This window comes from Dryas octopetala, chromosome 4, assembly GCF_963921425.1.
Source record: "Dryas octopetala chromosome 4, drDryOcto1.1, whole genome shotgun sequence".
Classification (NCBI taxonomy): domain Eukaryota; kingdom Viridiplantae; phylum Streptophyta; class Magnoliopsida; order Rosales; family Rosaceae; genus Dryas; species Dryas octopetala.
This window is the reverse complement of record NC_141369.1, coordinates 23,001,328-23,026,767: the sequence shown is the minus strand read 5'-3', so window position 1 is coordinate 23,026,767 and position 25,440 is coordinate 23,001,328. Positions and strand designations below refer to the sequence as shown.

At 36.7% G+C, this 25,440-nt stretch overlaps 5 protein-coding genes and 1 pseudogene across 6 annotated transcripts; 2 read left to right on the top strand and 4 right to left on the bottom strand.

Moving 5' to 3' along the window:
* Positions 1–93: 93 nt before the first annotated feature.
* Positions 94–2,800, top strand: EMB2076 (Pentatricopeptide repeat (PPR) superfamily protein). Its single transcript, XM_086241102.1, has 3 exons — positions 94–147; positions 328–2,133; positions 2,448–2,800. The coding sequence occupies exons 2-3, from the start codon at positions 490–492 to the stop codon at positions 2,658–2,660; spliced, it is 1,857 nt and encodes a 618-aa protein (XP_086097228.1). The 5' UTR covers positions 94–147; positions 328–489; the 3' UTR covers positions 2,661–2,800.
* A 244-nt stretch (positions 2,801–3,044) lies between these two features.
* Positions 3,045–3,654, bottom strand: BLOS2 (biogenesis of lysosome organelles complex 1 subunit-like protein). The gene is made up of 2 exons (XM_086242302.1): positions 3,532–3,654; positions 3,045–3,437 (listed from the first exon to the last, which is right to left on the bottom strand). Exons 1-2 carry the CDS (start codon positions 3,622–3,624, stop codon positions 3,168–3,170), a joined length of 363 nt encoding a protein of 120 aa, XP_086098428.1. The 5' UTR covers positions 3,625–3,654; the 3' UTR covers positions 3,045–3,167.
* A 1,500-nt stretch (positions 3,655–5,154) lies between these two features.
* On the bottom strand, positions 5,155–7,578 carry LOC147288401 (amino acid transporter AVT6A-like; annotated as a pseudogene). Its single transcript, XR_015121805.1, has 5 exons — positions 6,658–7,578; positions 6,370–6,523; positions 6,078–6,285; positions 5,373–5,730; positions 5,155–5,285 (listed from the first exon to the last, which is right to left on the bottom strand). The product of XR_015121805.1 is annotated as an amino acid transporter AVT6A-like (transcript).
* A 524-nt stretch (positions 7,579–8,102) lies between these two features.
* LOC147288400 (amino acid transporter AVT6B-like) lies at positions 8,103–10,024 on the bottom strand. The gene is made up of 5 exons (XM_086241950.1): positions 9,619–10,024; positions 9,368–9,520; positions 9,010–9,213; positions 8,425–8,890; positions 8,103–8,242 (listed from the first exon to the last, which is right to left on the bottom strand). Exons 1-5 carry the CDS (start codon positions 10,007–10,009, stop codon positions 8,125–8,127), a joined length of 1,332 nt encoding a protein of 443 aa, XP_086098076.1. The 5' UTR covers positions 10,010–10,024; the 3' UTR covers positions 8,103–8,124.
* Positions 10,025–11,422: 1,398 nt separating this feature from the next.
* WIT1 (WPP domain-interacting protein 1) lies at positions 11,423–15,626 on the bottom strand. Its single transcript, XM_086241564.1, has 5 exons — positions 15,549–15,626; positions 13,867–14,464; positions 12,554–13,662; positions 11,905–12,087; positions 11,423–11,672 (listed from the first exon to the last, which is right to left on the bottom strand). Exons 2-5 carry the CDS (start codon positions 14,429–14,431, stop codon positions 11,481–11,483), a joined length of 2,049 nt encoding a protein of 682 aa, XP_086097690.1. The 5' UTR covers positions 14,432–14,464; positions 15,549–15,626; the 3' UTR covers positions 11,423–11,480.
* A 5,699-nt stretch (positions 15,627–21,325) lies between these two features.
* Positions 21,326–25,243, top strand: LOC147288398 (amino acid transporter AVT6A-like). The gene is made up of 5 exons (XM_086241596.1): positions 21,326–22,433; positions 22,608–22,760; positions 23,278–23,481; positions 24,061–24,526; positions 24,773–25,243. Exons 1-5 carry the CDS (start codon positions 22,007–22,009, stop codon positions 24,906–24,908), a joined length of 1,386 nt encoding a protein of 461 aa, XP_086097722.1. The 5' UTR covers positions 21,326–22,006; the 3' UTR covers positions 24,909–25,243.
* Positions 25,244–25,440: the final 197 nt, after the last annotated feature.

Here is a 25,440-nt window from a genome sequence, read left to right as displayed (position 1 = left end):
GTTTTGGTGCGTTTTATAAGGAAACGAGACGGTGTCGTTCTGAGGATGTTATTTAGCTGGACAGATTCAACAGGGTGGTCCATCTCTGTGAATGGAGATATTTTCCTCTCTTTTCTATCCCTTGCATAGAAGAAGAAGAAGAGCATGGTATACTAAATTTGTATTACGCGGCTCAAAAACATTTATTTTGAGCTAAAATTTACCTGTATATGGGTTTTATTGGGGTTCACCGAATTCCCAATCAGTAAATTTTGTTGTAATTTACAATTTTTATGAAGAAAAATACTTGTTTGGCGCCTGAGAAAGTTGGTTCTTTTGCTGGAACAGTGGCATGGGCTTCATCTTCGTCTTCCAAGATTCAACTGAATCCTCCATTTGGGTCATGCTCTTAAGGTCAGTTCTATCATCAAGTAGCTTCATATGATTGAAGAAAGACCAATTTTGTATCTTTGCATATATGTGTGTTGGTTCTTAGCTCTGGGTTAAGCTATGGGGGAGGTAATGAGGATTTCAGTTTTCATAGTGACAATGTCAAATGGGTTTCATTGCCAACACAAACCATATAACCCAACTAGTTCTTTGCATAAAATTCGGTATCGGCGTTCTCGTCAGTGCTTATTTGTTGATTCTGCTTTAAATCCGACTAAAAGGTGCGCAAGTATTCATGACGTTAGCTTAGTTTCCATGTGGTTACCCAGTATGCTGCCAAAAAATTTGACAAGTTGGCGTACAAGGAAGGCAAAATCTCTTACTGTGCCAAACATGGTTGCTAGTGTCCAATCTGGTTTGGTTTGTGAAGAAGAGGAAGAAGATGAGTTTGTGCAAAGAGAAGGAGGATATGAAGTTTCTCTTGTTAAGCAGACATTGCCTCCATGGGGAGAATTGGAAATTAACAAGGATTCGAATATTGAACCTGAGGTTGCCATCCAGGCTGAGCCAACTTTGAAGAGGAAGGGTACATTGAATGTAAATAGGGTAAGCTTTTTGGAGGAGATGGATGAAGAGACCTTGTCAAAGCGGATTTTGGTGCTTAGTAGAACAAACAAAAGTCGAAATGCATTGGAACTGTTTACTTCCATGGAACTATCAGGTCTTCGTCCTAGTTTACATGCATGTAATTCACTGTTATCTTGCCTCTTGAGAAATGGCTTACTTGATAATGGCTTGAGAGTCTTTGAGTTTGTGAAGAGAAAGAAGTTAACCACAGGGCATACTTATAGTTTAATACTTAAAGCAGTTTCAGATGCTCAGGGCTGCAACTCTGCCATCAAAATGTTTATGGCATTGGAAAGGGAAAGTGAAGTAAGGGATGGTTTTGATACCATCGTCTATAACACAATGATATCAATTTGTGGTAAAGTGAGCAATTGGCGTGAAACTGAGAGATTATGGAGACATATTGAGGAGAATGGCCATCCTGGAACACGAGTTACTTATTGCCTCTTAGTTAGCATTTTTGTTCGTTGTGGTCAGCATGAGCTAGCTCTTGAGGCTTACAATGAAATGATTCAAAACAAATTTGAACCAGGGATTGATACAATGCAAGCTATCATTGGTGCATGCTCGAAGGAGGGAAAGTGGGATCTTGCACTAAACATATTTCAAAATATGTTGGACCATGGGCTCAAGCCAAATGCAATTGCACTCAATGCATTGATAAATTCGCTTGGGAAGGCTGGGGAGGTTGAACTAGCATGTAGGGTATATAATATCATGAAAGCTTTGGGTCATTCACCAGATGTTTACACATGGAATGCGCTACTTGGTGCACTGTATAGGGCAAATCGACATGATCAAGCTCTTAAGCTCTTTGTGAGCATCAAGAGAGGTCAGGGCTCCCAACTGAACTCACATTTGTACAATGTGGCTTTAATGTCTTGCTGGAAGCTTGGGCTATGGAATAGATCTCTGCAGCTTTTATGGCAATTAGAAGCTTCTGGGCTGTCAGTTTCAACTGCATCCTATAATCTGGTAATCAGTGCTTGTGAGATGGCCAGGAAGCCTGAAGTTGCATTGCAAGTGTATGAGCATATGGTTCACCAGAAGTGCACCCCAGACACATTTACTTATCTGTCATTAATAAGGGGTTGCATTTGGGGTTCTCTCTGGGATGAAGTGGAGGAAATCCTGAATGTAAGTTTTTACCCCCTTGAGGGTTCTGTTAGTTTTGTGCTCCAGCTTATATCATCTCATTGCTTCTTTTGGAATAGCATAGAAAATATGTATAAAACCAACTTTTTTTTAGTGTAACTCAAAAACTGATCGCCACACTTCCAACCCTTACCAATGCATAACCTGAATTTCAGAGCAATTGATGAATCATACTTCTTTTTACATGCTTTTTCTTTTATTTGTTCCCCCATTTATAAGGTGGTAAAATATGTAAATTCATTTTCTAATATCTATGGCCAAGATAATGACCTCTATAATGTTTATTTGCTTTGCAGCGGGCTGCACCAGATGTGTCACTTTATAACACTGTCATTCAGGGAATGTGCTTACGAGGCAAAATTGAAGTAGCAAAGAAGCTTTACACGAAAATGCGCAAGAGCGGTCTGCAACCAGATGGGAAAACAAGAGCTTTGATGCTGCAAAACTTAAGAAGACATAAGAAGAAGCAACCTTCTCGTTACAAAATAAGTAGAAAGTTTTCTTCTTAAAGCGGTAACTAACATGAGAGAAAGAAAAGCCGACAAAAGTACATAGTGTTTGTTGTGTTGATGACTTCATGACTTCATATCGGTTGGTTGTATATTTGTACCATAGCAAAGTAAATTCAGTGCTTCATTTTACCACCATACACACATTAGCCATTCAAACAACTGTTTCTTTTACATAGAGAATATCCATTCTCTATGGCCACTTTGGAAGGTGAATTATAGGATTCTGCATAAGTGAGTGATTGTTAACAGTTGATTCACATGTCACGCACACAACAACTGACAACTGTTCGTGCTCGTAAGCTGACAACTGTCAATGGCGTTAACGATTGTTCGAATCTAGTATCTCTTTAGCATTTTCAATCTCTAATTTACAGTGGTATATTCACTTTGAGCAGTACACTTATCATTTCCAATTTTAAAGCGTTGTACAAAAACACATTGCAACAAACTTCAAATCAACAAAAAAAAATTTCACAAACACTTGGTATTGTGAATAATTATTAATTAGGAAGGTGGTGGATTCTGATACACAGATTGAACTTTGGACTCTAACATAGACACATATCTATCAAGCACTGAAATCACAGCTTCGAATTCCGTTACTTGCTGATCTATAACGTCAATCTGCTTCACGTACTCCTCGAAGTTACCGCTTTTCGACTTGAGCTGCTCCACGAAAACGCTCAACCCAGAAGCCACGTCGCCGAAGCCTTTGTATTCTTCGGCCACTCTCAGATTCATTTTTTCTAGAAGTTCCAAGTGGTTGGTTGATCCCTGATAAATGGATTCATATGCTTCTTAGATGAAACGATTGATTGCTGCCGTAATTGATTTCAAAAGTTAGAAATTAGGGTTCCAGAGACCGAACCTGGAGCTCGGATTTGACCATGGTGGAGACGCTGGTGAAGAGATCGTTGAGAGACTCGGCGAGCTCGTCTTTTTGCTCCTCCTTCGTAGCCATTGAAATTTGGGTTCAGTTCGGGCCCAATAGTTTCGCCCAATGCAAATAAGAAATTTGCTTTATAAGGGCTAAAGTCGCTGTCAAGAACCGCGGTTCACGACTTTTAATTAATATTAGATTCGCATCTATAACTCGCGGTTTTGAAATTGCGCTTTACAGCTCCATTTCTAGGTTCTCTGGCAAAAAAAAATAATTTGTAGGGGCAACGGTGCGGCGGGTTTGTCGATACCATATCCGCCCTGCTGGGTAATTAGTTTTCATTGGAGATATTCGGGACCTATTATTTTTTAAAAAAATTTTTTTTATTAATAACATATCAAATTAATATAAATATATAATATAATAAATAAAATATATTAAAATTTATCATATTATATTACAATAACACTAAATCATAAAGAGAACATTATTAAGTTTTAAAGACATGCAACAAAAATTAAGAAAATAAATTAAAATATAATTATATAATATAATATTTTTATTAAACGGGTATACAGGGCGGAGCGGGGACGGGAATTGTATTACCATACCCGCTTAATCGGGGCGGGTCCCCATGGAGATTTTTGGGGACGGGGAATTTTGCCATCCCTAGTCCAAATTTACCAAAATAAAAATCTTTTGGTAACTATTATAAAACTCCTCAAATCCGGGGATTATGTATTTGGATTTCTAATTTTTTCAATTGGTGACTTTTGAGTTTTGAGTAAAAATATAATTAAGCTTGCCGTTCCCTGTATGCCAAGGACTTTGAGATGATATTCTACATAACATAGCTATATATATGTAACAATTTGATAGGTGGGGACATATTAAAGAGTTTCCGGGAGAAAAATTGGGGTCGGCCTCTTAGACATGGGGACTTGTGATTATGAGTATGTGGCTCAAAAGGTGAGAGTAAATCTCTGCATCTTTTATCACAAGGGGAAACCCAAGTTTAAGCACTAAATTTGAGTAAGTTTCTTGTAAGTATGAGGCGGAGGCCGACACCACTACCACCGCCAGTTTTTCCCAGAGGTTGGGAGGTGGTGGTGTTGGGTTTGGGAGGTGGTGTGATAATGTGATGATGTTGGGGTTTAGTGTGTTTGTTAGGTATAGTAACAATGTAAAATTGATGATTGTTATGTTGAGTTTTAATAAGAATAGTTTAGGAAAATATATTGAGTGTACTAATAAGTTTTTAACATTTTTAAAAATGAACATGGGTATAAAAAGTGTGTCGGTGATATTGATAAAAAAATTGGGTTTGAATAGCGGCACCCTAAGTAATATTATTACGTGTATGGCAAATTCACTTACATTGTATGTCTCATGTGTGACTAATCAAAATTTTGTGTAAACAATTTTATGCAAGAAATTAAATGAATTGAAATTGTCTTAGTGATTGAACTTATAATCAAAGGTGTACAGAAGCATAATTTTCTTCTCTTACTCCATCTCTATATTTCATTTGAGATCAAAAAAATATAACTCAAACACTCTGCCTTTACAATTACGATTCATTCATGGGAATAGAAATATTTCAATTGATAAGTTAAAGCCCCTCCTATGTCAATAATGAATATGCATCACTGTAAATAGCTACCACACTTGAGAGTACAGTAAGAAAGATCATGAAAACAGACACAACCTTGTCCTTCTTCCAAGCTACGCCATGAGGGTCCCTGAAAATAATACCATATGTGAAGATCAAAACCCCAATTTCTTTTGAGATGAATTAAGATGAAACAAAATGTGAAACCAAAACTCACTTGAGAGCAATGCAAGCAGGAAAGATGAAGACAAGTAAAGCTCCAACATTTGCTCCAGTGAACTCAAAAGCCACCCATATGCTTGGTATGAATATTGCACCCAAGAGGGTAATAGCAATGAGTCCTGTGCTAATCAAAGAAAACCTCTTGTTGTCCGAAGCCAGCGGTCTGGCTGAGGAGAAAAGAAGGCCATCCAAGTTAAGCCGCAGTGGAAAGAAAGCTATGGGATATACAAGTATGATATGGCCTGCGTAGCTGATACGGACAATGTCATTGAACACAGAGCTATATGGAATTCCAAGGTCTGTGTCGAAATTGGAGAGCAGGCCGGAAAGAGCAACTGTAGTCCTCACAATGGCTTGCATCCTTGGGCATCAAAATGGCCAGGTCTCCATTTGAAGTTGGGGAAATTGAGATATTTAGACTAGGATATGACTAAATGAGAGACATTGCTGAAGATGCATATACATATATACATATATACACATATAGTTCTATGTATGTGTGTCTGTGTTCCCAACTGATATATTCATCCCTAATATACTGGTTTTGCAGATCACAACTGTATAATTTTGTTTGTGATGATGATACCAACTAGCATTGGATTGATAACAAAGAAATATAATTATTAGTACTAAGGTCTAAGAATTTTCATTTTCCTAAAAATACTGTGCATGGAAGGAGAGGATCAACTGAATTGCTTACCATTGTAGTGGCATACATAGGCGAAAACCACAACAGGGAATGCAGTAAAGAGATTAGCAAAGGAGGTCAAATCAGTAACACTAGGAAACCATGCAGGCCAGTGTCTCTATGCTTCCCAACATGAACCTGTATACTGTGATTACAATCACAGCAAGAAGGAAAACAACTGCCAGAGTAATCGATATAGCTGATGTGAATCTCAGTGAGTCTGCAGGCAAAATTTAAAGGATCTCCTTGGTGGTTAAACAGAACTAGTTCCTCATTACTAATTAACAAGGAAGGAGATACTGACCAATACGCTTAAAAACATATCAAAGGAACAAATATGGCAACAGTTATGACAATAAGAACGAAAGCACGTCCGGTCCACCAGTGCACTCCTAACCTTTCTTCCAAAATACCAGCATGGTGAACCCCACTTGAAGTTGACCCGGAAAGAACATCCTCTGGTCACCAAAAAACAGAATTAACCAAGGAGCTTAGCATGATTTGATGTAGAACAGCAGGCATACGGTATTTGAGCTTAACTTGAAATGTAAAGGGGAACATAAACAGAAGAAGAAAAGCATTGAAAATACACCTATCATAATCATATACACAGTAAGAGAACCAATGGTGTTGATAATAACACAAATCTGAAGCAAAATCTTCCCAACTTTTCCAAAGGCATCACCCATGACTTCACCATAAGAAAATGCTGACCCTGGCTTGCTAAATCTCAGCAACATCTCAATTGATGTCTCTGTTAAGAATGCAGCTATTATGATCAAAGCAACCCCCGGGACGAGTCCCAATATTTTCAAGGTTGCGGGCAGGCTCATGATTCCAGAACCAATAACTGTGCATGACAAATTGAACACAGCCCCATGAAAAGAAGCTCCAGTACTAGGTTTGCCAATTAACCCAACTTCAGCTTCTTCATTTTGATTGGTGGGCAGCAAAGGGGTCCTCTCATCAACCAATTGCTCTATCTCGTGTGATATGTTTTCAAGACCTTCACTAGTCATATTCCAGTGGTTCACTACTAGCTATAAATATGAGCCACAAAAGGCTTTCAAATTTATCACTTTGAGAGCTCAATATACAAGATTAAGTAGAAAGCAGAATTCTTGTATAAATTCCAAAAAGAATCACTTAATGGGCTGTTTGCAATGCAAAACTACTAAGCAGAAACAACTCTGTTTTAAATTTGATCCATAATTTGGTTCTGGATTTATAACTTAAAAGCAAGTATTTAAAAAGGTCTCTTGGAAACAAGTTGAACTGAGAAAAGACTCAAATATGGCTTCTACAGAATCTAAACAAAATAAACACCTGTACACAAACATCAGACAAATAAATAGAAGACCAAATTTATAGGACAACTAGTTACTAGAGCTCAGCTGCCAGTCAAACAAAGATCTACACACATGATTGAATGTGCCCATTTGACTGGGAGGTCTGCATGTTTGGTGGTGAATAAGACATGTAGGTTAGGTGGACGATCTCTGTGAGAAGTACGAGGGAGAGTCATCCAAATCTTTTTTTATATTAGTTTTGAAGTTGAAGTAAGCACCTTGGAAGATGTTATATACAAAAAAGATAACGAATAGAAGCTTCTTCTCTCAGGACCATACTTAAGGAGGAAAGAGCAAAAGATAGAGCAACTGAACTGCAACTTGCACACTCCACTGGGTATTATAGTTGCAGTTTCGTTATAAAAACTCCTTAAGAAATTACAAGAGGTTCAAATTGCGACACGTAATCATGTTTTTGGCCACCTTTTTCAATATACGACAAGATAAGATAGTTTGAACTTAATACGACTCTAACATGTTGTTTGTGCACGGTACGGCATGGTTCTTTTTGACGTGTACGAATAAAAGAGAACAAGTTAGTGCAATGGAATGGAATAAGATGTGAATTTATACTTGGAAGAACCAAGTTCTGATAATGTCATCCATGACTCAAGTCACTCAACATTGAAATATTTCACAAAAGCAGAAATTAAATTGAATGTCAATTCTTTCTCTTTTTGCCCATTTGGTCAAAGATTGCCAAGTCCCTCTTATGACAGCAAAAGGCTCAGGTTGCTATATATGGCCACCAGGTTTGCAAATACTGCAAGAATGATCATGGAAACTGACACAACCCTGTCCTTGGTGGTTGCTATACAATGAGGGTCCCTGAAACACCAAATTGAGAGAAAATTGTGTTAGAAAGTCAAAATCTAACAAAATTTAGCTATATATATATAACCCTTTTTAGGCTTTTTTTGTTTTTTTTTTTTGGTTTTTTTGTTTTTTTCATTCTTTCAGAATAGCTAGCAATTTGTAAATGGCTAGTTGGAGAATGAAAAATAACTCACTTGAGAGTAATGGAAGCAGGGAACACAAATGCAAGTAAGCATCCTATAGTTGCTCCAGCAAACTCGAAAGCCACCCAAATGTTGGGTATGAATATTGCACCCACAAGGGAAAGGAGGACAAGCCCCACACTTTCCAACATAAACCTCTTCTTGTCCAAAGCCAGAGGCCCTGCTGAGGGAAAAAGCAGGCCATCCAAGTTGAGCCGCAGTGGCAAGAATATGGCTGGGAATACAAGTATGACATGCCCCACGTAGCTTATCCGAACGATGTCATTGAACACTGAACTGTATGGGATGCCAATGTCAGTGTCAAAGTTTGAGAGCAAGTCAGAAAATGTGGATTCACCAAACAGGAGGAACCCGAAAATGCCTGTCATTACATAGACAACTGCACAGAGAGCAAGTGAGCTCCGTACAACTGCTTGCATTAGGGAAGTATCTTCAAGCTCATTCTGTATTGTGTGAACTGCAAATCAATAAGCAAATTGAATATTCTAAGAATGCAAATTCTAACAGCAGTGAAACAAATGCTATGCTATGCATGAAAGGGCTTGAATATGCATATAAAGAGATGATCTTGATAACCATTGTAGTGGCAGATGTATGCAAAAACAACAACAGGGACTGCAGTGAAGAGTTTAAAGAATGATGGTGAATCAGACACATTTGGAAACCATTTAGGCGTCTCTATGCTTCCATTCATTAATTTGTAAAGTGTGACCCCAATGACAAGAAGAAGAAACACAAGCGCCAATCCAACTGATATGACAGAGATATATCTCGCCGAATCTGCCGCCAAAAATAGAAGAGTTATAGAAATCAGGCAGCAAATTCAAGCTACCAAAAAGGTTTACACTGAAAGTGTATAGGGTTGCAGCTTTTGTTAGGCAGAAACAAGGTGATTACAAATTAGTACTGATGCACTAAGGAAATATTTACCAACCAATATGCTCAAAGAACATCAATGGAAAGAATATGATGACAGTTACAGCAACAAGAACAAAGCCGCGGCCAGTCCACCAATGTTCTCCGAACCACCCTTCCAAAATGCCGATGTGGTGAACCCCATTTGAGGTTGATCCAGAAAGCACATCCTCTAGTTTGGAAAAGAAAACAAACACTATCTGAGCCATAACAGAAACAACACAAAACAATGCTTTTAAAAGTAAAATCGAATGTAAAATGGGATTATACCAATTATTATCATATACACAATAAGAGAACCAGTGTTGTAAATGATAATGCTGATCTGAAGTAAAATTTTCCCAATTTTTCCAAAGGCATCACCCATGACATCACCATAGGAACTTGCAGACCCTGCCTTGCTGAATCTCAACAACATATTGATGGATGCCTCAATGATAAAAGCAACCACAATGATCAAAGCAATCCCGGGAACGAGCCCCAGAACTTTCAAGGTTGCAGGCAGGCTCATAATTCCAGAACCAACAATGGTGCATGACAAATTAAACACAGAGCCAATAAATGATGCGCCAGAATGTTTACCAGTCATGGCCCCTTCATGTTGAGGCCTTGACAACAAAGGTGCTCTCACATCAAAGTTTTGAGTGTTATGGTTTGACATGTTTTGATTCCCAGTAGTTATATTCTACTGCTTCAGAACTTTTTCAGAGCTCAAGGTGGAGCTTTGAATTTCCATAAACTAAGAGCTTCAGAAAATTAGGGGAAAAAAAGAAGAAAAAAATTATAAAAAAAAAAAACTTGTGTATTAGTAATACAATATCTGTGTGGGAGGGATCAAAAAAATCAATCAGAAACCAGAATCATCTTGTACAATTGAAAACAATAAATAAATAAATTAGACAGACAAAACGAAGCAGTGAGCACAACGATCAATGATCAGGTATAAAATCTAAAGAAAAGGTTCAAGATTCTGCATAACAAATTAAATTGTCAGTCAAATTATTATATTCAAGCGCTCTTATACATATTGGCCACAAAATAATAAGGAAAAAGAAAGAGTTCATATACATGTTGGGCTAGATGGATCACCTTTTTTTCTTGACCATGTTAACTAATCACCGACATATCAGTTGATGAATACATATCATGTCAGTTAATAGATCAACCCTGATTTAAATGGTATCTATTTTTATAATTAAAACACTTTTAACTGAAAAAAAAAAAAAAAAAAAAAATCAACCTTTTGACTCCCCCAAGTTCACGTTTTGTTGAAATAAGAACTCAGTGCAGCCAGAATTTTGCGTGCATCATTGATCATAGTTCTGTCAAATTCTCCCTTTTTTATTTATTTGCTTTAACATGTACTTTTTTCTTTTGTTTTACCGAGAAGATTCGTAAACATCCATAAATTTGTGTAAACAAATTTGATAAGAAAATACAAGCATTGAAAATTTGATGGTAATGACTATTGTTGAAGTTGTTTCTCAAATATTATTTACAACTATTTAAACGTTTAGATACTAGGTTTGAATCTTGATGTAATTAAAAAAATAAGTGACTTTGACCTAATTGCCCTGGGATCATATCATGGAAACCAGGCAACTTACAGAGAACTGCCAACAAAATGAACTTCTAACTCATCCAAATCCCAACATCACTAGAGTAACTAACTGTGCAGAAAGCCGGGGAAACTGGGAAACCTTAATGGAAGAAAACTCTGCATGGAAGCCTAGTGCTGTTTTGGGAACACAAAATGCTCTGGTCAAAATGGTAATTCCCATCAATCTCTGGAGTCCTGAATGAGTTGGAGGAAACATATTCTTCAGTAGAGCAAAAATTTCCCCTTTGAAGAGTAGGATCATCAACACTACCATAAGTTTTATGACACAACAACCAGCTATCAAATGATATCATGCACAAGGGCATTCAGCATGTCACTTGATGCAAATTTGTAGGCACAATGGATTGTAACTCCCTGAAAATATGCTGCAGGGAGTTACAATCCATTGTGCCTACAAATTTGCATCAAGTGACATGCTGAATGCCCTTGTGCATGATATCATTTGATAGCTGGTTGTTGTGTCATAAAACTTATGGTAGAGATTAGCCGATGAGGAAATCCAGCTGCAGCATCAAAATGGGCAGCCTTGTTGCAGAAAAAAATAAACCACAGCTGAAATCAGTAAAATGAGCATTGCTGCGAATAAATGCTTAATGCTTAGAACTCCTGCATCTATTCTCCTCACAGTCTCAATCTCTGATGTCGAACCAGTAGGTCCCACTTCAGTTTCACCAACAGAAACATTTTTCTCTGTCCTATCCAGCTGAGAAATACAAATGAGGCATAGTTTAGTGACAACAATGTTGTAGTCCAAGTTGGGCTACAAGATGAACCTCTCAGTAGAACACGGAACATGCAGAAAATGCGCAAAGAAATGTGGACATTGAAATGAAATTATATTGCATGACAACAAAATGTATTCCTGAAGCATGGTTGAAAAAGGAAACCAAGGCAAACAGTACAAGAAGTCAAATTGGTTTGATGATACCACCGACCTTAGAATTACTAGCAGACAACTCATAAGCTTCTTCCTTATTTTCTCTTGTGCCAGTAGCCAAATCATGCTTTGGGAAGTCTTTACCATTTCCTCTATCATCAGTGCCCACAACTACAGATGGACGATTGTTCATTTGCAACTTCAGTACCAAAGTACTGTTCTCCATTGCTAATGAAGAAATCTGCACATTCAAGCACCAGAAGCTCAGCTTAATATTTTAGAGTTGGGAAAAACACATTTTACTAAAACAGGCCGGCTGACCCTCACTTAGTTTCGATATGCTACAACAGAAATCTCCATCTTTCTCTTAAGCTACCTTTATCAATGTTAACAGAAACATATATTGGCAGGAAAGAAAATGTATAAGTGCTAAAACGCAATGATAGAAAAGTAAAATTTGCATTTTGTTCCAAATTATTTAAACAGGACAATGTACAACTTTCGGCTATTTATTTATGTATGAATATTTATGGATGAAAATCACAAGATTCATTTAGTGATCCAAATAACTCTATGAAGGCTTTCCTTTGTTGGATTGTGATGAGATGACATCCTAAAGACTACACGTTAAAAAGAGACATTTCCCACTTCACGGTCAAAAACCAACCCTGAATTTTTCATCAAATATAGATGGGTCAAGAGTAGACCTGCTTATGAAGGCGCTCTCTTTCAAAAGCAAGTTGCATGACCAAATTTGTAATAACTTTGGACCGGATACCGATATCAGTTGCAGTAGCTATTTTTCCTTCCTCAGCTTGATGCAAAGCTGCCTCCAAACATTCCAATCTACCCCTTAGAAAGCTTAGTTCCTCATTTATCTCTGCATTAGATTCTGATAATGTTATACACTTGTCCTCTGTACTGTCAGCCCGACTTTCAGCTTTCAAAACCTTCTGCTTTAGATCCTCAATCACACCTTCCATATCACTGATTGTAGAATACAACAAGTTCTGTTTCTCTTGGCTAGCTTCAGCAGATGCCAGTGCATGCTGTAACCGGAGATCAGGTTCCCTTAACTGCCTCTTAAGAAGTCCGAGCTCTTCATTAAGTTCCGTATTAGTCTCTGTTAATAAATTGCATTTGGCTTCTGCATTGTCGGCCCTACCTTCAGCCTTTGATACATCCTTTTTCAGCTCTGTAATAACATTTTCCATTTCACTGATTTCAGAACAAAGAGAATTATGCTGCTCCACAAGTGAACTCACCTTTTCCCTCAAAGTAAAGACCTCAGAATCGGCAAGAATTAACTTATCTTCAGCTTCCTTCAAGCTGTCTTTTAAGCTGCTTGTCTGTGCTAAAAAGAAGTCATTAAGTTTCGCATTGCTGCTTTCAAGCTTCCTCAAAGTGCTTTCTTTGGCGTTCAGCATACCATCAAGCTGCGATCTTAGCTCAGCTTCTCGCTGAAGTGAACCATTTAAATTAAACTGGAGAATCTGGAGTCTACCCAGTAGTTCTTTTGAAATACCCATCATGACCCCAGATGCATTATCTGCCTCTAACCACCTCTCCCAACCATCTGCTGATTCATCCTCCATGGAGTATACTTCTTGTTCTGAAGAGCGTAGTCTCAGTTTCAGGTCTTCTTCAATTTGTTTTGATTCAGTAAGCTTCTTTTCAAGATCCATCTCTCTTGCCAAAGATTTCTCTAGCATCCTCAGAATATGTCTTTGCTGTTCAGCAGTTTGCATTTTTATCTTAACATTCATGCTAGAAAAATTATCATCCTCTAAATAGCCCACTCCTTTGTCGCTATTCCCTGTCAATATGCATACATTAGAATGGGATGAAAATAAAAGGTATACCCTCTAATATTTAAGGACTCATGCCCTGCACCAAAGGTGGTTATAAACCTGCCTGGCCTACACTATAAAATTTCCTGGCAACCCCATATAAGCACAATAAGAATGAGTAAATAATGATATTGACAAAAACATCATACTGAATGAGGCTTGTATCTTACAGTTTTCTTCTCCATCAAAACATGAAAAGGTCCTCTGGTACTTCAAAGATTGCACCCTAATTTCAGAGACCTGATCTTGCAACTGCTTCAAAGATTCTTCAGAATCACACAGCTTTTCTTCCATTACCGCAAAAGTTTCTCCCAAGTATCTGTATGAAGATAGTAGCTCCTGGGAAATGGTGATATCTCTTTGAAGTATAGCCATGAGTTTATCCAATTCATTCACCTCAGAGACTAAAATTTCAGATAAGAGAGTGAATTCCAGAGCCTTCTCAACAGAATCAACTGATGTCTGCTCTTCCTTGGAAGCAAAGGCTTCGAAGTCACTCTCTTTGGTTGCTACATGCATCATAAGAACACTTAAATTAACTAACTTCTCAGATGCACATGCTAGATCTAGTTCAATCCTGGTTAAAACCTCGCCAAAATTTCCTAATCCTCCAATAACCACACCATCCAGTGAGTCCCTTTCAAGAATTTCAACTTTATTCAACTCTACTTCTGGGTTCTCAATATTAACATCAGTGAAAGATAAGCTTGCTTCATGACCAGCCTCATAATCCATTTTATGGTGCACTTGTTCAAATGGTTCTGAAACCTGAATATCAACAATAAAAAGAAATAAAAGATAACTCCTGTATGTAAATATGTACGAGTCATGACCCGAGGGGAAGTTCAAATCAGTGAACCTTGAAATTGCAAAAAAAATCAATTATAGGAAACAAAGTTCACTTCTAGTTTAGAACTAAAATCAAACATTGTCATGCAGGAGCCATTTTTGCAACAATTTAAGACATCCAGCACAATGGGAATGTAAAGTATCAAGTTAAAATACGAAATGTCCTTTCAGTTGAGGAAATAATCCATAACATAAGAGCCTTAAAGGAAAAGCAATTGTTGTGAGGGAAAAATAGTGTAAGAAGATGTGTTGAATCTGAAACTTCAATTAATGAGGATGATGGATTAAGCACTATCTGAAACTATAATTAATTGTGTCTGATGGATTAAATAAGGTAAACCTCCATACAAAGCGTTGTCACTACTTGGCACATTATATAAGGAACCGTATCTTTATAGTGTCCATATTCGACTGTGATATTTGATTCGACAGACCCCCAACAATGAAGCAACATATTAAGTCTCCTTAAGTTTATTAGTAACAAATATACATGGAAATGTGAACAACCCATAAGAAAACTTTCCACAACCAACAAAGGAATATTTTAGTAGGACATCTTCCAAAATCAACAACCCAAATACACATTAAAAAACTAGAACACTGAGAAAGCAAGTTCAGTCATGCTAACCACACATTATATTTCATTCATTGTTTTGGTTCAAAAAAATTGAATTTTTTCAATTTATGATTCTTTGTAAATTGTAGAACTACTAATGATTGTAATTCAAACAGATTCTGAAAGGCAGATAGCAAGGTATTCCAATATATCAAGGAAAACCCAAAAATATTCAGAAACCGCATATTCTAAGACACCCCCATCTGGCCATCTCGTCCATCTCGTATGATTCACAATACATATGAAATCTTAGAGATGGCAGATGTAACCCACATTATTTTCAGGTCACAAAAACAAAACACCATAGAAGTAAACAAAGCTAACCATTTCTTCAGTATTTGAAAAAAACATAAAATAAAATACATACTGTGACTTGTACGGTTGTACCTTTTCTCGGCTTTTGTTATAGCTCGCTAGAGTTGGAGACGACAAGAAAATGGGAAGCAAACGGTTTGAGGGGAAAGAGAGGGTTTTAGCGATAGGTTGCGTCGCTTTGCATGATACGTGTTGCTTGCTTGTCATCTTGGGCTGATTGGGTCGGTGGATTTAGACACTTTGAAAGTATAATGGGCTTGGGCTTAATATCCAACCCACTAGATCCAATGGGCTTGGGCTTAATATAAATGGCTTTGCAATAAACTAGATCCCACTAAAACCCAAAACCCCCCAACAAATTCACAACATCCTATGCAACTGAACTGTGTATATAAGTGGCCAAAAAAAAAAAAAAGAACTGTGTATATAACGGTGATTTTGGGTGGGTGGGATAATGAGTCAGTGCTAGAATAGATTCAGAGTTCAATTTCCTTTAATATAATCAGAAAAAGAGCAATTGTGCAAACACCTTCTTTGGACAACCACGTCCAAATTTAAAAATTCTGAAATTTTTTTTAGACACCTAACACATTTATAAATATTCCTAAACTACCCTTTAAAAACCCTATATTTTGATGACTCTAACATTATTATAAATAAAAAATGTCGGTAAAAGTTTATCACAATTCTAATCGTTGAGTCACCGCATCCCAGTGAATGGACCTCTGTGGGCCATCATTTACATATGTGACCCAATAGTTGATACCTCTTCGTGAAATATTGGGCTCATGGCCCACTCAATAAAATACAACCCATAACGGTTTTTGGAGGACAGAAAAACATGTGATCGAGATTCATCTTAGGAGGGCAGTAGCCACTAGCCACCCACATTATTAAATAAGAAATAGATATGTAATGTTGTACCAAACTAAAAGCAGATATATGATATATCTGATATAGTTCTGTCCACAATCAGATTCATGGTTTATATATATATAGTCACTAATTTATAACACCCATTTACAGAGAAAACTTTGTTGCCGCACCCACCCTTAATCAAACACACCAACAGCACCCAATAATAAGCCTACTAATAATTTAGGCTTATTAATTACATTAATTTACATGTATGCCATTAGAACCCAACCATTACCGCATCCAAGCAAGTCCACAAGACAGCTGGAAGCCCAACCCTAAACATTCTGACGTGCGCTGACGCGCGCTGACGCATGCTGACGTCACTGTAACTGTATTTTGGTGAAACTTTTTTTTTTTTTTTTTGGAATTGAAGTTTTTGCTAAAACTCAATATTTCACTAAAACTAAAATCAAACACTGAAATTGAATTTCATTACACTGAAACTGAATTTCAAAAATTCAGTTACACTGAAAATGAATTTCAAGAATTCAATTACACTGAAACTGAATTTCAAAAATTCAGTTACACTAAATTGAAGAATTCAGTTATGAATTCACTTACTGAAACTGAATTAACTGATAAAACAATTACACCTCGACTAAAATGCAATTACACCTTAATTAAAAAACAATTACACCTTTACTAAAACAATTACACTTCACTAAAACAGTTACACCTTTACTGAATTCCGTTTCACTAAAAAGAATACAGCAACCTTATCAAAAAAAAAAAACCAACAATACAACAAGTCATTGAGATGAGAGGAGTAGCCAACAATACAACGTCGTCCGATCACCTCACGCGCGACGAGTACACGACAGTCGCCACTGCCTCGATCTGTTTCTACCTGCAAATTTGATTCATCATATTTCAGAACCATAATTTCATTCAAAGTTCATTTAAAACTCATGTTTCACGAACTGAAACTGTTTCAAGAACTGAAACTGTTTCAAGAACTGAAACTGTTTAATCAATAAATTAAGTAAATTTGTATATACTTATAAATCAATTAAAAAACCCACATTTCTATCCGATTAACATAATTAAGCTAGAACTGAATTTTCAGAAAGTGAAACTAAATTTTCTAGAACTGAAACTGAATTTACACAGTTACACTAATTAAGCTAGAAACTGAAACTGAATTTGTTGAATTCAGTTGCACTTTTTAATCGCCGAGGTACCTGTTTAAGACCAGACAGTTCAACAAATCAAACAGGGTTCATAAAATTGATCGTTCAACGGCCGAGTCGGGCGGTGACCACCACACACAGTGGCTGCCCAGCCCCAATCAACACACAGAAAATTACAGAACTCACCCAAAAATATTCTCGGACCTCGAATTGAGCTTTTAGGATTCGGGGGAGGCTGAACAGCAAAAAAAACACCCAACCCGCCGCCACAAGTGGCGGATCTAGCGGTTGCAGCGGCAAACCAACCTGAAAACCAAGATTTGAGTTAAAACAACCCAACCAATAGCAAGAGCAGGTCGATGGGACAAATATTGATACCTGGATCGACAGAAAACACCACCGGAATCGGCTCAAAAACCGTCGGAGAAGCCGCAGCTTTGTAGCTTCGCAAAAGCCGTGCCCAGTGGTGGTCGGAGTGAGGAAATGGCATGGAGAGACTCAGCGTGAAGAGAGGAAGATATTGGTGCCAGAGCTAGGTTGCGACGCTGCCGGAAAAGAGAGATCGCCGGCGAAGGCTTCGCTGCTGTTTGGCGTCGTTCCATCGCCGTCGAGGGTCGGTTGGATGATCGGTGGGCACCACCGTGTTCGTCGCGAGGAGAGGAAGCTATTGGTGCCAACCGGTTTCGTCCCCGTTGGCTGCCAGACGACGGCGATATCGCCAGTCAACAGGCGCGGGGAGAGAGAGTGTCGAGAGAGAAGAGAGAGATCGGGTTGGGGGAGAGAGAAAGTGATTTCCAAAATAGCTGGGCTTGATATTTTTTTAAGGTTATAATTGGAATATTGAAAATAAAAGGGGGTCAAACCTAGTTGGATATAGTTGACCAGGGGGTTTTGGGAGAGATTAAATCCTTAATAGGGGGTTTTGAATTAATTCAATTAAGGCTGGAGGTTTTGAATTATTCAACTTCAAAAGTGGGGGTTTATAATAATTTACTAATATATATATATATACTACTTTTATTAAGGTATATCTCAACTTATTTATGTTGAGGTATACTCTATTAGAGCCCACACAAGTCATTTTGTGTCGATCTAAACCGTTTATTTTTTACATCTCCATTGATAGATCATCCTTGCAAAAAATTATTCAAATCGAAAATTATTTGCCTATCTAACTTTGATCAAATAAGTGGACGAACCAAATATTTTCAATGAAACCGTCCTTTTGTTTTATCAAAGTTAGATAGGTAAATGATTTCCGATTTGGCTAATTTTTTGCAAGAATGATCTATCAATGAAGATGATCTTTGCAAACGGTTCGGATCGACACAAAACGACTCGTGTGGACCCCAACAAAGTCATACATCAACATAAATAAGTTGAGTTATATCTTAATAGAAGAAGTCTATAAATAATACTATTTGGATCAAATTAAGTGACCAGATTTAATAAGAGGAATCAATTAAGGTGTCACTTAAAGAGACGTGGAGATGAGGATCATCTCACCAAATGACACCTTACTTAATTCCATCTAAATAGCACTACTCTAAATATATATATATACAAAAATATATATCTCACAAATCATAAATTAGCTGATGTAATAAGAAGAACAATAACTAATAATTGAGTTTACAGCTGCCTAAGATTCCTTGTACTTTGCTCCTGCATCAGCAATTTCACACTTGTCACAACCACAACCTCATGTTTATATTATATGATTCAATTAACTTATTGGTCATTTTTTTTATTGTGAATTTGTGGTGTTGGTGTTACCACTGTCCTCATTGTCTCACCATGATTGAGTTGGTAATTAAATTGAGTAAAGGTAGGTTATTGGAAGCCTAAACATGGTTTCACCAACACTGGCAGGCCCACATTGTACAAGACTTCCAAAATTGAATTGATCTTCTTGTCGGAAACATTGCATTGTATCAAGAAAGTTAAGGAAACCCACTTCAGAATTCTCTGTTTTCAAGTCTCTGTCATATATGATGTGTAACCATTAACATTAAGTAGCTTCAGTGTGATGACAATGTATTGTGTGTGGATGGTTGATTCATTTGATTTTTAGGTGTTCATATATGTGAGTCCTATAGGTGGATTTCATGTATATTAACCATCGATAACTATTCATAATTCATAGTTGTAACTTGTAAGTTATTTTTGAAAGAAAAACTTAATAATATCTAAAAATATTCATATTTCATTTATCTTATACATTTATATTATTATAAAGTTAGAGGCCGCCATGTAGTGTTAGAGTCTTTACTAATGTTTGAATTGTTTAAAGCACTCACTATTCTCTTCATTTTTCTTCTTTCTCTATTTCAACTATGATGGTTATTGCTAAGAGTAATGTTGTTGGGACCTTCTCAACTGATCATATGGGCTGACCCATATGAAGTGTCAGTTAATCTGTATATGTCATGTCTATTAATATTACAATCGAGATTAACAGATCAACTGACACCTCATATGATCAATCCATATAGTTAGGTTGGGAAGGTCCCAACAATATTATTCTATTGCCAATAACTATTTAGCCTAGCTATTGAATGACATACAATCTCCTCTAGGAGAATGTTACGAGTTTTAAATGTATTGTCTGTATAGACAATAGTTGACAAAAAATATATATATATATTATAGACAATAGTTTTTTATTATTCAAAAGAATTATGACAATTACAGTTATTGAGTAGTCCAGTTAGAAGGGCCGTACATGTGGGAAAATCAATTAACACACATGAACTGCGCGCATGTAAAGAAGCTAGTAAATATAATTAACGTATGTAACTGAGAGTGCATTGGATTATGACTTTTGTGAGTTTTAACTTTGAACTATGGATTTGAAGTTTTGAACGGATACCATGGTACACGTGATCATGAAGAGAAAACGCAGGTGATGTCATTGCGGAGCAAGAGTTGCATCGCTTGCTGTAACGCTCTGCCTTATGCTTCTTAGTTGTTGCATACTTGAGTCACTTGTCAATACAGTCCTCGGAGTTGCATTGAAGCCGCCCATGCTTTGGCCATGTATGCTATTTCAGCGCTGAGACTTAGTATTTTATTTTCCTTCAAGACTAAAAAGAAAAATGATGTGGAATTTTCCAAGCGGCCAAAATAAAAAATAAAGGAAAAATGATGCAGCATGCCAACAACCATAAAATCTTATCTGAAGTCTGCACCTTCTAAAATGTTTCCTTTCCCATTTCACATTTTCGGAAAATTCATTACTCTCAAATCTTAAATCATTAATAAACTTCTATTTTAGCTCATCTAATCCAGAAGCTTTTTCCACACATAATAATTTAGAATGACCATATTATTCACCAATACCTTCAATATTTCAATTTACAATGAATTATAATCTTAATTCTTATTTCGTAGTCAAATATGGCGGTTACCATAGCAAGATTTTTCTAAATATTTTTGTTATTTTAGATAAATTTCATAAAAAATAAAAAAAAAACTTATTTCTTAGTTATGAATTATAAAATCTTATTTTATAGTTAAAATTTTTGCTAAAAGTGAGAGTGCAAATGTTGATAAGCAGTCAGTTGTTAATTAATAGCTTATTTACGGTTGTCATCAGCCAATGATACAATCCAATCCAGATTTTCAGAAAAAAGTTCCTTTTTTGACGTAGACGTCGATGGACGTCTTTCAGTCTTTGTTTCTACTTGAAAAAAAATCCGTAAAACTCAAAACTCACCAATCTACAGTAATTCCACAAAATACCCCAATATTATTAATTTGTAGTCTTTGTCTCCACCTCCATTAATATTCATAATCAAACTTTATTTGCGTGTCTTTCTCTTTCTTTGATTTTTTTTTGGCTATAAAAATCATAGCTGGACCAGAAGAATCCAGTCACGTTTCTCGCCTACTGATTATCCGGGTCTGCTAAATTCTTGACTTTGAAATCTGGGTTTTGATTGGCTTGGTTTTGGGTGCTTTATCTTTTAAGTGGGAGAATTTGGGTTTTCTGAAGTTTTCTCCTCTTATACAGCTTGTAAAGATTTTCTTTCAACTGTGATATATTGATTAGTTACTTGGATGTTCAATTAAATTCAGATATTTTTATTTCGGGGTTTCAATTTTCTTTTTGGTCTTCTAAGTTTCTTCCCCAAAACGCTGTCTGTATTCGTTTCATAGTTTATTTGGTAGAATTTGCAGAAGATCCACCTTTCTTATTGGATATTTGTGAATTTTAGCTTTTTGGGGTGTTGTGTCTGAAATTATTTTCATTTGATCATTAGCAAAGCCCAAAGGTGATATCTAGCCTGTTTTCATTCCAAAGCTTTTGTTATCCACAGAATTTTATCCTCAAACTGAAACAGTATATATTTTGGAAGCTAAAAATTTGGCATTTGGGCACTATTTTTCTTGAACTAAATACTGGTGGGTGGTTGAGCTGATTTATAGATTTTTCGTAAGCTTCCAACCTTTGTTTGAAAAGTTTGAAGGTATCAAAAGATGACGATTAAAAATGTTGAACCAAAGAAGGAGAGGAGGTCAAGAAAGAAAAAAGAAATTATTGATGAGAAAGCCCCCTTGTTGCCCAAAGGGCAAGATGATGATGTTGGGTTTGATGAGTTTAATGGAGCTTCCTTTACTGGGGCAGTGTTCAATTTATCAACCACAATTGTTGGTGCTGGGATCATGGCTTTGCCTGCAACCATGAAAGTGTTAGGTCTTGTTCTTGGGATTTCCATGATCATCTTTATGGCATTCTTGACGGAAGCTTCAATTGAATTGATACTCAGGTTCAGCCGAGCAGGGAGGTCTGCTTCTTATGGAGGTCTTATGGGGGATGCCTTTGGAAAATATGGGAAAATGTTGTTGCAGATATCTGTTTTAGTCAACAACCTTGGCGTGCTCATTGTTTACATGATCATTATTGGTATGGCTTTCACTCTATAATATCTATCGAATTGTATTTACTCTGTTACAAATTTGTCATTTTGGTAATCTTATGAAATTTTTTGTTGAACTAGCGATCTTTCAAGGTTTGTCATAGGGAATGCTATGTAAAAGCTATGAATTTGTCTAACAATCTCGAACTGCTTGTATGAAGGTGACGTGCTTTCTGGTACATCTGCAAGTGGAGTTCACCATGCGGGTGTGCTTGAAGGATGGTTTGGAGAACGCTGGTGGACTGCGCGTGCCATTATTCTTCTTGTCACAACACTTGCCATATTTGCTCCATTGGCATGCTTTAAGCGAATTGGTTAGTCTCAATTTTTTATATTTGAAGAAATTGTTTGGTGCATTGCTATTACATTCACTTACATGTGATTAGTAGATTTCTCTTTTGATTTTCCACCTCAGAAAATATCAATAAGAGTTTGTGATATAAATTGCAGCCGGTGGCCTCTTTTCTTTTGCTTTGATAACTTTTACAATCTTAGGAGAATCAACACACAATTTTTATGCTACTTTATCTGATATTACATTATAGTTCATGAGTTTTTGGTGATTTGGTTAAGGTAACAGTTGTTTAGCATATATTTATGAGAACACTCTTTTTTGAACATTTTCCCTGCCCCTTTCACATTTGTGGGATTCCTTATCTTAAACCTGTTCAAGAGTCATTGTGTAGCTTTTGACTTCAGTTGTTGGTGGAGTAGTGATTAAATTTTCCAGTTTTATTGAATTTGAGCCTATTATTTGGTGAATTTTATTATTAATTTTTTATTTGGATTTGAATGTTTTGGTGATATTAATAGCCCCTATTATGGTTTCAGATTCATTGAGCTTCACGTCTGCCTTGTCGGTTGGACTAGCAGTTGTATTTCTTGTTATTACTGTTGGAATTACAATGGTCAAGTTGATCAATGGAAGCATTGCGATGCCCAGATTGCTACCTGATGTTACCGATGTTTCATCATTCTTCAAACTCTTCACTGTAGTCCCTGTTCTTGTCACTGCTTACATCTGTCACTACAACGGTATGAAACCTTTTAATTCATTTACACATAGTTCATTTGCCTGGAACCTGGCCCCTGTTCCTTCGATATGAGAATGAGGATTCTTGGGTAGATTAGTATAAAGATTTCCACTTTGTGCCACTTTGTGGTTCCTTAATGTTTAGAAAACATAAAACTAAAGCCCATTTGAGCAGTAGCACGTCTTATTTTGATGAATTGGACTAAATGGTGTTTACCCTTGGTGATTCCTGTATTCATAATAGTTAATATTGAAAATATTTTCTTTCTTTTTAAAACTAACTATGTTAAAATATGCTCTCTATTTTCTAAATTAAAAAAATTTCATCTTTAATCATATATAGTTTGGGCATTACACATCTTGATCCGTTTATCATCCTGGCCTTGTATCTTCCATACCAACACCAATGATATTTTGGCATAATATATCCACTAATGAGAATATGCAAGACTTGGAGAAACTATAGAAATGGGAACCAGTGATTGAATATGGGCGATCTCATATATTATATGTCTTTCATCTTTTAAAATTGCAAACACTTTTGTATTGAGTAATGATCTTCCTGAGTACTTCATCTGCAGTCCACAGCATTGACAATGAGCTTGAAGATTTTACACAAATAAGACCAGTTGTGCAAACCTCACTTGCTTTATGCTCATCTGTTTACATAATGACGAGCCTTTTTGGGTTCCTCCTATTTGGGGATGGAACTCTTGACGATGTGCTTGCCAACTTTGACACCAACCTTGGCATTCCATACAGTTCCTTGCTCAATGATGCTGTCCGTGTCAGCTATGCTGCTCACCTTATGCTTGTGTTTCCAATTGTCTTCTTTCCATTGCGGCTGAACTTGGATGGTCTCCTCTTTCCCTCTGCAAGGCCTTTGGTCCTGGAAAATATGAGATTTGCACTGATCACCATTGGGCTCATAAGTGTTATCTTCTTGGGTGCAAACTTCATACCCAGCATCTGGGATGCTTTCCAATTCACTGGAGCAACTGCGGCAGTTTGCCTTGGGTTCATTTTTCCTGCTGCAATTACTCTCAAGTGAGTTTTGACTTGATCACTATAACTATCTATTAAATTATTCAATTTACTTTGATAAAAATTCCTTCTTTTTTTCTTTTTTTTTCCTACTATTGATGCTTGATATTTGGAGAATAGTAGTTTGCAGAGAAAGAAACCATTTGGGATATCATCTGCCCATGTTATAGTGGCTACTCCAATTTTAGTGAATAAAGTTGGAATCAAAATTTTTTTTAATAATAGAGTTTTTGTCTCTTGGTGTTTCAGGGATCGACACAACATAGCAACTAAGAAGGATAAGATCTTGAGTGTTTTTATGATTGTGATTGCTGTGTTCTCAAACGTGGTGGCCATATATAGCGATGCCTATGCCTTGTTCAAGAATGGATCAAAGCGTGAATGATCCCCTAATGTGAATCCTCCTTTACTAGAGAGTGCCAGGAGGTCCTCATGTTTGTAGTGAAGACAACGATTGGCTGGCTGGATCATATGAACTGTATTAGAAAATCAGGGTTTTCTGAGAGGGTTTAATAAAAAATAAATAAACACTCTGCTCAATGTAAAAAGGTTAGTTTGCTTAGTGTAAGAAGTGGGCACTGGAATTCTTTGCCCTCCGAATGTGTTGTTGTAAACTTGTATTACATTGTTCTTGACACTGAACTCTGTTTTTTGGACCCGAATGAACTGAGCTGTGAGAAATGCAAATATGTATTTTAAATTTGTGATGCATTTTTCTTACTCATTTGTTTTGCCCTTATATTGTTTATTTGGATATTTATTCTATTGTTTGTTTGCAGCATTGCTTTAACAACCGGAGCATGTTTCACTGCTCTAGGGCTTTTGTTAAAAAAAAGAGAATCTGTTTACACAGGTCTATTAAACTGATCTTTTCAAAAAACCAAAAAAAAAAAGATCATGAAACTTCTCAGCTTTTC